The 11,278-nt window shown below is 52.0% G+C and overlaps 1 protein-coding gene across 1 annotated transcript; it reads left to right on the top strand.

The window, feature by feature from the left end:
• The first annotated feature begins 2,137 nt into the window (after positions 1-2,137).
• On the top strand, positions 2,138-3,090 carry RABIF (RAB interacting factor). Its single transcript, XM_088534446.1, has 2 exons — positions 2,138-2,332; positions 2,838-3,090. Exons 1-2 carry the CDS (start codon positions 2,147-2,149, stop codon positions 3,078-3,080), a joined length of 429 nt encoding a protein of 142 aa, XP_088390572.1. The 5' UTR covers positions 2,138-2,146; the 3' UTR covers positions 3,081-3,090.
• The last annotated feature ends 8,188 nt before the right edge of the window (positions 3,091-11,278 follow it).

The following is an 11,278-nucleotide window of genomic DNA, read 5'->3' as shown; positions in this document are numbered from 1 at the left end:
CTGGCAGCTTCTGATAGGTCTGAACTCACTCCTTACTGCTGGGTTCCCTAGCAAATCCAAAATTTTCTGGATTTTAAATAGCTTTTCGTGTTGTCCTGGCTGATCTCCAGCTAGAAATGTGTGAGGAAACAAAAATCCCTGTTTGGGGCAGAGTGCAGTACACCTGGAAACACTCCCCAATTTCATATACAGCCAGGACACCTCTGCTGCTGGCAGGGAATGAGGCAGGTGGTGGGAGAGTTTCCAGGTAATTGTGTGACTCTGGCAGTGACATGAAGGCCCTGTCCCTCCCTGGACCAGTCCTGCTCTCTTGCAAAGGCCTCAAATGTTCTCCCAGGAATTGAGCTGCAGAAGCGACTAATGCCAAACAAATGTGCTCCATGTGTGGCTCTGCTGACGCTCAGCAGAATGAACCGCCGGCACCTAAACTGGGTCATAGCAGGACATGATCCTACCCACAGCGGCCAGCACTCCCACATCGCTGTCTCTGGGGAACGAGCTCTATCAAAGGGTTGTACGTGAGGACGAGCTGGCATCTCCTCCTAGATGATGAGCTATGTAAGCCTTAAAAACCATCTGCAACTGGAACAACCTGCTCAGCTCAGCTCTGGCTGGCAGCAATCATGGACCACAGGCCAGGAGAAGCCAGCAGTGTTGGCCACTAAGGAGTTTTATGGGATCACAGAATGGTTAAAGTTGGAAGGGACCTCTAGAGATCATCTGGTCCAACCTCCACGCTCAAGCAGGGACACCTAGAGCACGTGGCACAAGGTGCCATCCAGGCCACGTGGCATTTTCTTGACTTAATCTCAGACTAATTTCACCGACAAAATGCACCAAAGTAAGACTCACTGTGACACCTTTAGCTTTTAATTTGAAAATTAAATGAACTTTATATGAATAGGGATATGAAGGTTTATTTCCTTTTCTGCCCTGTCTGACCAGAATCTTTCTCCCTGCTGATTACATTGTTATCTAAATTAGTAGATGTGTCCTTAATACAATTAAGTCAAAGTGCTTCAAACATGTTATTTTGTATCAGGCTTTTTGCTTGCTATAATTAGACCATAGGGCCCATGCCTTTGCTTCATGACCTTCCTCTTCTGCGGGGACCTCTTGCGCTCGGCAGCCTGTGGGCAGCAGAACCGGCTCCTTCTGCTGGTGGCTAGAAAGGAAAATGGGGCTCGTTAGGAGGCGCTGAAGGACTGGAGGGGAAGTTCCCCTCAAGTGAAAAGAAAAGCAAGGAGAGAAATCATGGAATTGGAGAGTAATTGAGGCTGGGAGGGGAAATCTGGTGGTTTCTAATCTATCTCTGTGCTCAAAGGAGATCCAGTTCAGATCAAGTCACTCAGGACCTTTTTGGGTGAGTTCCAACCATCTCCAAGGATGGAGATCCCACAACATCACTGAGCCCCTAGTCCCATGTTCCTCATGAGAAAATATTTTCCTTATAATCAGGATTTCCTACATTCCTGTTTGTGTCTATTGTTCCATCCCTATCCTTGTGCACTGCCAAGAAGAGACCCTGTCTTCTCTCCACCTTCCCTCCTCATGGTGCATCTAGTCAGCACTCCGTCTCCAGCAGGGAAAGTCAGAGATGCCATTTAGGCAGAACACATGAACCAAGATATTCTGTGGCCTGTTCCCCTTCCATGCAGCATCCGTATTAGTGAGGACAGCCCTACCGGGCTCCTTTGGCATCTATTTATGGCCCTCAGATTCACAAAGTTCCCTGTATCTTTTTGACCCCGTGGATACAGCCTGCTTCCACCATTACCGTGCAATTGCAGCAAACTCACTCCTGTCGTGTAATCCGCTTTATGCTGATCTCCTTCTAGATTCATTAAATACTCCCTACTTGTAGTACCACGGGATTTGGTGAAGTTTGGTGGAAGACAGTTCTGACTCCATCTTACCACCACCTTTATGTTTCTGTAATCTCATCAGGCTGATTGTGTCCAGCCAGAGCTCCGCCAGAAGGACTCCCGCAGCCAGGCGGGCCCGGGCACCACCTCCCACCCGAGCGGCGGGGCCCGGCCGCCCGGTGCCGCCTCACGAACCCGCCCCGTTCCCGCCCGCGGCCACGCGCATGCGCGCAGCGCCCCCGCCCCTCCCGGGCGGCGGCAGCGAAGGCGCCTGCGCGGCCATGGCGGCGGCCTGCGCCGAGATGGAGCCGGCGGCGCCTCCCGCTCCCTCTCCGGCGGCCCCCGCGGCCGCGCCGGGCCCGGGCGAGCTGGTGTGCGCGCAGGGTCGCAACGCGAAGGCGGTTCTGTGCCAGCGCTGCGGCTCCCGCGTCCTGCTGCCCGGCGCCGCCACCTTCGCCCGGCGGGAGGTACCGGCGCGCGGGGGGAGGGGAGGGAGGGGAGGGCGGCGGCCGTTAGGGGGCGGGGCCGGAGGGGGCGGGGCCGGAAGGGTGTTGTACCCGGCGCGGGGGTGAGATGGGGTGCGAGTCAGCTGGGCTGTAGCGTCCCAGGGGGTGTTAGTTGGGGTGTAGCACCCCAGCGGGTGTCAGGTAGGGCATAGTGCCTGGGCACGGGGGTGTCAGGTGGGGTGTAGCGCCCCAGGGGGTGTCACGTGGGATGTAGCACCCCGGGGGGTGTCAGTTGGGGTGTAGCCCCTCTCCAGGAGTGGGCAGGGTGTAGCACTCCCTGCAGAGCAGCGCGGTGGGGTGTAGTACCCGGCTGGGGATGGGGCTGCTGGGGGGTTGTGCTCCCCACAGAGCTGAACGGGTAGGGTGTAATACCCACGGAAAGGGTCTCCGATGGGGGGTAGCCCCCTCCTGGGGGCGGGCAGGGTGTCGCACTCCCGGGCAGGCTGTGATGTGCTTGTTGCTCCAGCTCTTCCTGCCCGCCATGCGGAAGAAGGCGGCGTCAGCGGCGACGGCCGGCGACGGGGACGTGGTGCGGGAGCACTGGCTGGTGCGCGACATGTTCTCCTTCGAGAACGTGGGCTTCACCCGCGACGTGGGCAACGTCAAGTTCCTGGTGTGCGCCGACTGCGAGGCGGGGCCCATCGGCTGGCACTGCCTCGACGACAAGGAGAGCTTCTACGTGGCGCTGGAGCGCGTGGCCCACGAGTGACGGCACCGCCGCCGGGCAGGGGACGAGGCGCGAGGCTGATCCGAGCTGACTGAGCGCAGGCTCTGCCGAAGGGCCGCAGCCTCCGACTGACCCGAGCTGAGGCCTGGCTGACTGACCGCAGCCCGGCTCGCCCGTGGCCTGGAGGACCTACAGCCCGACTAGCTGCTCCACGGCCCGGCTCTCCCCGACCCGCAGACTGACAGAGCAGCGCAAAGAAACACGGCGTGGGCACAACCGCCTCCCTTCCCTGAGCCCACGCGGGGAGGGTGGCCCTGGCGGGACGTGAGCTGCAGTGGAAATCTTGCCAAATAGCTTGATCTGACACTTGCCAGCAGACGTGGCCACAAGCCACGTGGCTGCTCTGCGGGCCCCCTTCCCTGGGCACCGTGCGCAGTTGCATGGCTTCCAGGTGGGCACAGTGGTAAAAGCTGCTTCTGTTTGTCAAGTGTGCTCAGATGGCTCCCAGTCTGACCACCGAGCAAATGCGGATGGTGGCACCAGGGCAAGAGGACTACGAGGACAGGACTGCTGCTTTGAACTGTAGTGGCAGCTTAAATTGCCGCAACTACAACCAAAGCAGTTACAGGGTTTCAGGTCGTGTCTTCAATTGATTCTCAAAACAGATGTTCCCTGCCCATAACCCTACCATCAGGTACTGTAAAACCTCATCCTATTTCACAACTGTAACCTGTAAAAATATATGGCACCTAAAATGTGTGTTAAGCATTTTAACTAACATCATATGGAGTTTTATTAACAGAGGGTTTGGAAATAAGGTATGGAACAAGCTTGCAGACATAGGTTGATGAACTGGTAAGTAAAGATTGATGTTGTAGAAAACAGCACTGCAGCTTTTCAGAGAAACTGTAGCCACGTGCAAGGTCAGAGTATGGCCAGGAACCAGGAGGGAGCAGATTGCGTCCTGAGAAAGATGGGAATCGTTGGACAAGCAACCAAATGAGTGCTCAGTTCTAAAGAACATCAAAAGAAAGTTGAGTGTGCATTAAACAGAGAATTCAGGAGGCAATTTATCTTCTGTTAATGTTGCTTGTAAAAGCAGTGTTCGGATATTGCATCCAGTTCTGGTCTCCAGCTTTTAAAAGATGGGCACCAAACTGACTGGAAGTGGAAAGCAAGCTGCAGTTTCCATTCCCAGTTTGCAGCCTCTTGAGTACAGCTGTTTTATACCGACAGTCCTGGCTCACATCCACAGAGGGCTTGAGTCAGGTGCCTGACTGCAGCCAGTTTATCAGTACAGTGTGCTCATAAAACATGTTGTAATTGCACAAATACAACTTATTTATCCCAGTGCACCACCAAAATTAAGATCTGTTAAAGTTTAACATCTGTTAAAGTGTTCCTGCTGCTTAATGCTTGTGGGAGAGATTTCTACCTCACTCCTCTACTGAAACAGCACTGCTGGCAGGGCAGGGGACTGTAAGTCAAGCACAGCCTCAGGCAGATGATCCGTAAAGGCTGGGCTGAAGATAGGAGATGAGGGAGAAACGAGTCCTTCCTTTTTTGGTACTCAAACACCTGCACTTTTAAGGTTCAGATACTCCACCTTAATAGGAAAACATAAAGGCTTTGCATGTGTAGCTTTGCGCTGAGCGCCTGAGCACGCACGGCACGGGCTGCCCTGGGGCTGCCCTATCCCAAACATCTCCTGAGAGCAGCCAGGACAGGAGGCAGTGGGAGCGTGACCTTGTCATCATTAACACTCACTTAGAGCATGAGCTTGTCCTACCTCCTTGCTAAATGTGTGCGGTCGACGTGAAAACTGCTTGTTTCCTCCTGCCCTTCACATGGTTTAGCCCTAACACCTCATAACTGAACAGGTTCATCAAGTCTACCTGGAAGGGCAGGGAGAGCTTTGTTTGGGTTCTGCCCAGGTACAAAGAAATAGCGACATCAAGTCACTTTAATTTCACAGTTCCGCCTCAGCTGTGTGTCTGGTTGTGATGTGCTTTGACCTGTGATACCCAGTTTATAATCCATGTTATTAATCTATAAAAAGTATGACACAGCAGCTGCTCTTTGAGTACAATATTGCGCAGATCAGGCTTGTGGGTATCAGCGCAATGAATGATGCGGGAATGGTCCTTCTCAAAGAACTGAACAGGTGGAATCCCGGGATTGGGAAATTGTCTCTCGGTGCCGTTGGGATGAGTCTGATGCACTGGTGGTGTAGTAGCTTTGCCACCACCTGGCAAGACAACAAAAAACAGATAATATATGACAGCTATAAAAAGGAAGCAAGAAATAATGAAGAGGGCACCTCTTTCTTGCCAGACAGTCCAAACTCTTTGGTGAGTTTTGTTTATTTGAACAATATGGAGTTTTGTTTTGTTCTGTTTTTTAATAACCTAACCAGAAGCAAGATCTTTGGAAGCTAAGGGGATTTAGTTCACTACTAGGGTTTAGGGCCCTGACAGACTTGCACAGACAGATTAAATTTGCCCAGCTGAAGCACTTATTACCATCCAATATTTGCCCTGTCCTGAGGTGGACACCTCTGCTGCTCTCAGGAATTGCTCTGAGCTGTCGTGGTTCCACAGGTGGGTTGGGCTCCTCTACCATGAGGCTGGAGCAGGAGTGGCAAATGTAGCTGTTACTCGTGGCCAGTTCTAGCTGCTCAGTGTGGTAATAAGCAGCACTATAACACTTAACTTACAGACGTTTTCCTGCCTGCCAGACTTAACAATATCCCAGGTGAAATCTCAGGTTCTCTGTACAGCGCATGAACAATGTGAAAGCTGCTGTGCTGAGCGAGAAACAGCCAGAGACGGGGGCCAGAAAGATCAGAGGGGAGCAGTCACAGCAGCGTCTTTTCACCTGGTAATCTAGAAATCTGAGTGCCCTGCTGAGGTGACGAATTCTTACCAGGAGGTTCTGGACTGAGTTCTTCTCTGTCAAACAGACCCCCTTGCTTATAGGCATCTTCTGGAGCGTTGGAAGATCTCAGGTCAAAATGGTTCTTCAGGTCAGCAGCCTCGTGGTTCGACCCCACTTCAGTGGGACGCTGCTCAGAGGTGGCAGGGACAGAAACGCTCCGGCCCATTTAGCGTGAGAGGTGCTGAATGCCAGTGTCCTCTAGGAGACCCATCATGTGGTTCCTGCTAACTCCTAAACATGAAGTAGGGTCACACGGGAAAATTTCTGGAGACTGGAAATGCTAGGAAGAAAGGCTTGCTGGGAATTCCCTGTTGGAAACATTTACAGCATGAGATCTTGGGATGGTTCAGCCTCCGGTAGGATAGTGGCTTCCTGCAACATGAAGAGGCTCTGAGATAATCCTTGAAGTCCAAGTAGCAAAGACAGGGCCATGGTGCCAATGAAGACACAGCCGTTCACACCTGGGCTCACTGGTGAAGAAAAGCTGAAGGGAGAATGAAGGGTAGAAACAAAAGTGCTGAGGAAAGGGGGAAAAGTGATGTCACTTTGTGGAATTCAAGCCTAGGCAGTTCCATGTGACGTTAACTGAGCTTTTGCGGACAAAGCCTACAATTAGCAAGCTTGGCCTTAGAGGGGACAAAAGGAGAAGCTCTGCTGCATTTATGCCACAGACAGTCATGCTGAGGTTCAGGAGCATCTAAAGAGTTAAATAGTTTTCATGTTAGTAAGAACGAAGGAAAAAAAATGCCTACTTTTTATCTTCCTTGTTTCAACACGTTTCCTGTTGCCTGCAGGAGCTTCTAGGGGAAAAGGTAGACGGCCAAATTCCAGGCAGGGGAAGCGTATACACGAGACCTGTCAATGCTCATCCTGCGGCCCATCTTTCCATATTATCAAGAACAAGAACAGGCAGAAACCTTTATTCTGCCTGCAGGTTGCTTTTGAAACAGTTTGAGAAGAGATCCTGCTCTTTGAACAGCTGCATGGACTTGACTTGTAAGTTCCACCCTGTGCTAAGCTGCCCTGTTGCCAAGAGGGGGTCCTGACTAAGGAACCCCCTTTCCTTGGAGCAGCTGATCCCACTGGTGAGGCGGGCCAGGACCGTGCAGAGCAGCGAGGGCAGCAGGGAGGTGGTGCTCGGAGCAGAGGCTGGAATTCAAGAGTGCAAATTAGCAGGAAGTTCTTGGTGTCTGGGCCTGATCGCTCCCACAACTGTCTCTGTGATTGTTCATCTCTTAAAAATGTCACCTTTGGCAGGGCTGGTAAGACAATACGGGTGTTGAAGTAATAACTGGCTTAAAAAGGTGCATGAGGGTAAGAAGAGAGCGGAAAGTAGAGGAGGGACCAGGAGATGAAGCCAGGATGGGAGAGTCATGTAGATGAGGAGCTAAACAACTTGTAATGCGATCAGTATTCGGAACCACATAAAAGATCAGTGAAAAATTACACTCTTGAAGGAAAAGACCGAGCACATGGGTAACATCTGGAGGACTCTGCAAAGTGGGCATGAAGGTCCTTCATCGCAGGGCCATGCAGTGAGGGCGCCTCTCGCCGATCTTGTGGCCCTGTAGCTACTGCTCTTGCCTGTGGTGTCCCTGCTGCAATGGAAGAAAAAGAGTCTCCTGGCTGCAAACCATCTGGAAGTGCTGCCGTAGGATTTAGCTAGAGCGAAGACCCTCTTAGCCCTGTGCCCTGCAGCAGCCATAGTCCAAGAGCCCTAATAACACTGTATTTCTTTAGTTACAAGTTTGTGGAGCTGAGCAGACAAGTCCTGTCTTCTTCCCAGGAGGCCGCCCCTTCTTGCGCTTTCATTTCCCGTGAGCTTTGATGCGGATTTTGCTGTTAGTCTCGCTGCTGCGTTTTGGATCTCTGCTGTCCAGCTGGTCACCATGTGGGCAGACAGGAGGGTTTAGGGTAGGACTTCTGCCACCTCTGCTGCTCAGTGCATCCCTGGAACCTGCTGCCACCATGGATCAAGCTGAGGAGCTGGGCAGAGTTGAGCAGACGGCTTTGGATTCATTAAACCAGGCTGTGGTGCTAGGAGAGGGGTTTTTGGCATCACCCCGCTCCTGCACATCTCACCTTGCTTGTTTCTTTAGACCACCGGAGATAGAAGAGCAAAACTATTGGGCTGTGTGAGCAGATGCCGTTGTAGCAGCGCAGAGGCAGTAACGTGTGGATGTCTGGGCTGAAGGCAGGTATCTGTAATGTGTTATGAATATTCTCTATATGTCATCTTATGTGCCTGACATTACACTCCTGTCAGGAACAAGAAAAGTATAAGGAAATGAAACTATACGCAAAAGGAAATAGCTTCAGGATCCTTAAATGAATAGTTCAAGAAAATGCTTCTCTGCCTCCCACAAAGTCAGGTTAAGAAAGGCCAAAACCTAGAATCAAAGGAACACTAAACCACCAAGTATTTTGCCTTAAACCACTAAGTATTTTACAGCTGCTGGGGGACATGGAAAGGAACCATGGCGGATGAGTGTTATTTGCCATAAAAGCACAAAGAGAATAGGAAAGAGTTTTGATAAAAGTTGGGTAGTTGGTTATGCACCTCATCATAACCAACATTTTGTTGCATCCTTCGCAGTGCAGATGGGCACTGGTGTCAGGAGAGCGGGGTGAGAGGGGCTGCACCCTGCAGAGGAGCCCAGGCCGCTGCTCCAGTGGCCTTTGGAGGAAGTGCCCTGGGGGCTGGAAATGCATCTTGCTGCAAGGCCAGGCCACAGAGTGAAAACCAAGCGCTCTGCTCCCCAGCGCAATCTTGAGGAAGGGAGAAGCGGCTCCTGGATCGCAGAGATAACCTTGTGTCTCCTGTCTGAGGGAAGCAGGAGGCCCTTTGGGAATTTCTTTGTGCATCTTCTCTGACAGCCGCTCCAGAATGGAATCAAAACAACCCAGAAGCTGCTCCCACTCGCCCCTTCACCTCTGAATCTCAGAGATCTGCACAGATGGTAACAGCTCATGACGACAAAAATATCCTGTGATCATCACGTGGTAACTTCCTGGGGGCAATGGTTACAATATGGACTGCTCAGATATGACTTCGCATGGAAATACAGTTACCCATCCCTTCTTGGCACAATTGCATCGCACACGCAGGCAGAGGGATGGAGGGAAACACATCTGCAGGCAAGACCTCATCTCATAAACGCCTGAAACTGGGGCACATTGCGGCCGACAGAGCTGCAGTTCAGCCACCAGAGGAGGCCAAAGCAATAGGAGCTGTTTTCCAGCAGGCTGCTTTCCTGGGGGGCATTGGCCTGGAAGGACGGGTCAGAACCACAGGCAAAGCCTGTCCTTCAAAAGGCTTTCAGGGCAATTTGTGGAGTCGATGGACTCGCATGTCCCTGGGGCGGGAAGCTGTGCTAGGAGAGATCCCTGCACGTCCACATTTATCCAAGCTCCTACTCCCTGGGGAAGCAGCAGGGAGTGTGAACATTGAGCTGTGTTTCTGCTTTCCCTTTCATGTTCCTCGTCCTCTGGAGCCTTTGAATTCCCCTGCAGAAAGCAGACAGTTGCTGTGCGTGCAGAGGCAGGAGGCTCTTCATGCTGCCGAGTCACAACTGCTCAAACCCAGCTGGAAGAAATGCCCTCAGAGCAAGGGGAAAGAAGCAAGGCCGGTCAGCACAGGTACCTCTCCTCCCACAGCAGCTGGCACTGCGCGCCGCCTGCAATATTTTTAACTGCATGCTTTCTCTGTGGCAAACATCCAGGCCACAGCGATTGCAGCATCTCAGGTCAGTTTGGGATCTCTGGCAACGGGGCATGAGGACATGGATCCAAGGATTTTCTGCCTCTGCTTTCCTGGGAAGGGAGCAGTTTGTGAATCCTGTTCTCTAATACAGACACAAAGACTCAGTTCTGTCCATTAAACTGCAGCAGGCCCCCAAAAAGGTGCTTGGAGAAAGGAGCATCTTCAGATTCTGCTGGAAAGAACCTCCTTTGATAAGGAATAACCAGGACTCAGAGATGCAGCTGGATGCCCTGGAAGCAGGGAAAGATGATGAAAGACAAGATTTTCAGGAAAGCAGTGTGAAGGCGGAATCTCACATGGAAGCAAATCGCAAGCAGCACAAAGCAGCTTCTCCCCCTTCCTACTTGGCATCTCACGTCTGCTGCCTTCCAGTCCCGATTCCTGCTGCAGCTGAAGAGATTTACAGTGGCCGCTGGCACGGCTGGCACTGAGGCTGTGCCAGGGGCAGCTGCAGCAGAGGCCAGCGCTGACCCGTGGGCACCGGCTGTGCACCAGCAACACAGCCCTCCTCACAGAGACACCCGCAGCCGCTTGTTGTACCGCAACACCCGCAGCCGCTTGTTGTACCGCAACACCCGCAGCTGCTTGTTGTACCACCTGGAGCTCTGTGGCCACGTCAGCACGCCCAGTGCATTTCGCTCTTGAAGGCTGATGGGGAAGTTGATGCTCGTCTCTGTCCTGATGCTCCTCTGCAATTTGTGGCTGCCACCATGAGTTCACTGGCGATCCCACACCCGAGACACAGGCCACAAGCTTTGTCTTCTTACAAGCAATAATGGTGAAGATGCTGGGAGTTCTCTTTAAAACTACCCTATAAGAGGGCAGAAGACTATTCAGGTCTATGGTACTTCACCCTGTCCTATCCTATTCCCTCCTATGCTTCCCTGGCTAAGCCGATAGAGTCTCTGGACTGTGGTGTGAGCTGTTTGCCAGGCTGTGTAACTGCGGTGTCATCTGACTGGTTTCTTGGTCAAAAGGACCATGTAGCAGAGAATCAGTACAGAAGAAAGGTTCAAACAACAGAAATACAAGTAAGGAATTGTGCCAAGACATTTAACCAGAACAAGAAATACGGTTACCAAGACCTGATATAACTGGAGACGGAGGGGTACCAAAACCAAGCACAGCAGCACCCAGTGTAGGGATGACACTGTGATTAGATGACTGCTCCAGAAGGCCTTCTAATTATAAAATCAAAGAAGAAATAACCCGACCTGGCGGAGGAGCTGGTTCAGCCTCTGTACCTGCCTGCTGGAGGTTTGTAGCCGCAGATCAACAGGAAAGCAGCAGGCCAGGACTAGTCCGTGAACGCCGGGGCCGAAGGAGCTTCTGAAACAAGCAGGGAACAGCAACAACGCCGGGACTCGCAGGAAGGAGGGAGCAGGGCACGTAGCAAAGTCTGCAGGAGCAGAATCAAAATACTGAGAAGAGCCAAGTAGCGCAAGATTTAAAAATAGGAAATTCCCTTGTAGTTAAGTTCATTAGAAACAAGAATTCATTTAAGGACTACCTACAAGAAGCCGCATTAACAGCATATTAA

This window comes from Tinamus guttatus, unplaced genomic scaffold (genome assembly GCF_059628265.1).
Source record: "Tinamus guttatus ecotype Peru unplaced genomic scaffold, ASM5962826v1 Tinamus_guttatus_pri_ptg000563l, whole genome shotgun sequence".
Lineage (NCBI taxonomy): Eukaryota > Metazoa > Chordata > Aves > Tinamiformes > Tinamidae > Tinamus > Tinamus guttatus.
Note: the sequence above shows the minus strand (reverse complement) of the source record. Positions and strands in the feature narration are given on the sequence as shown.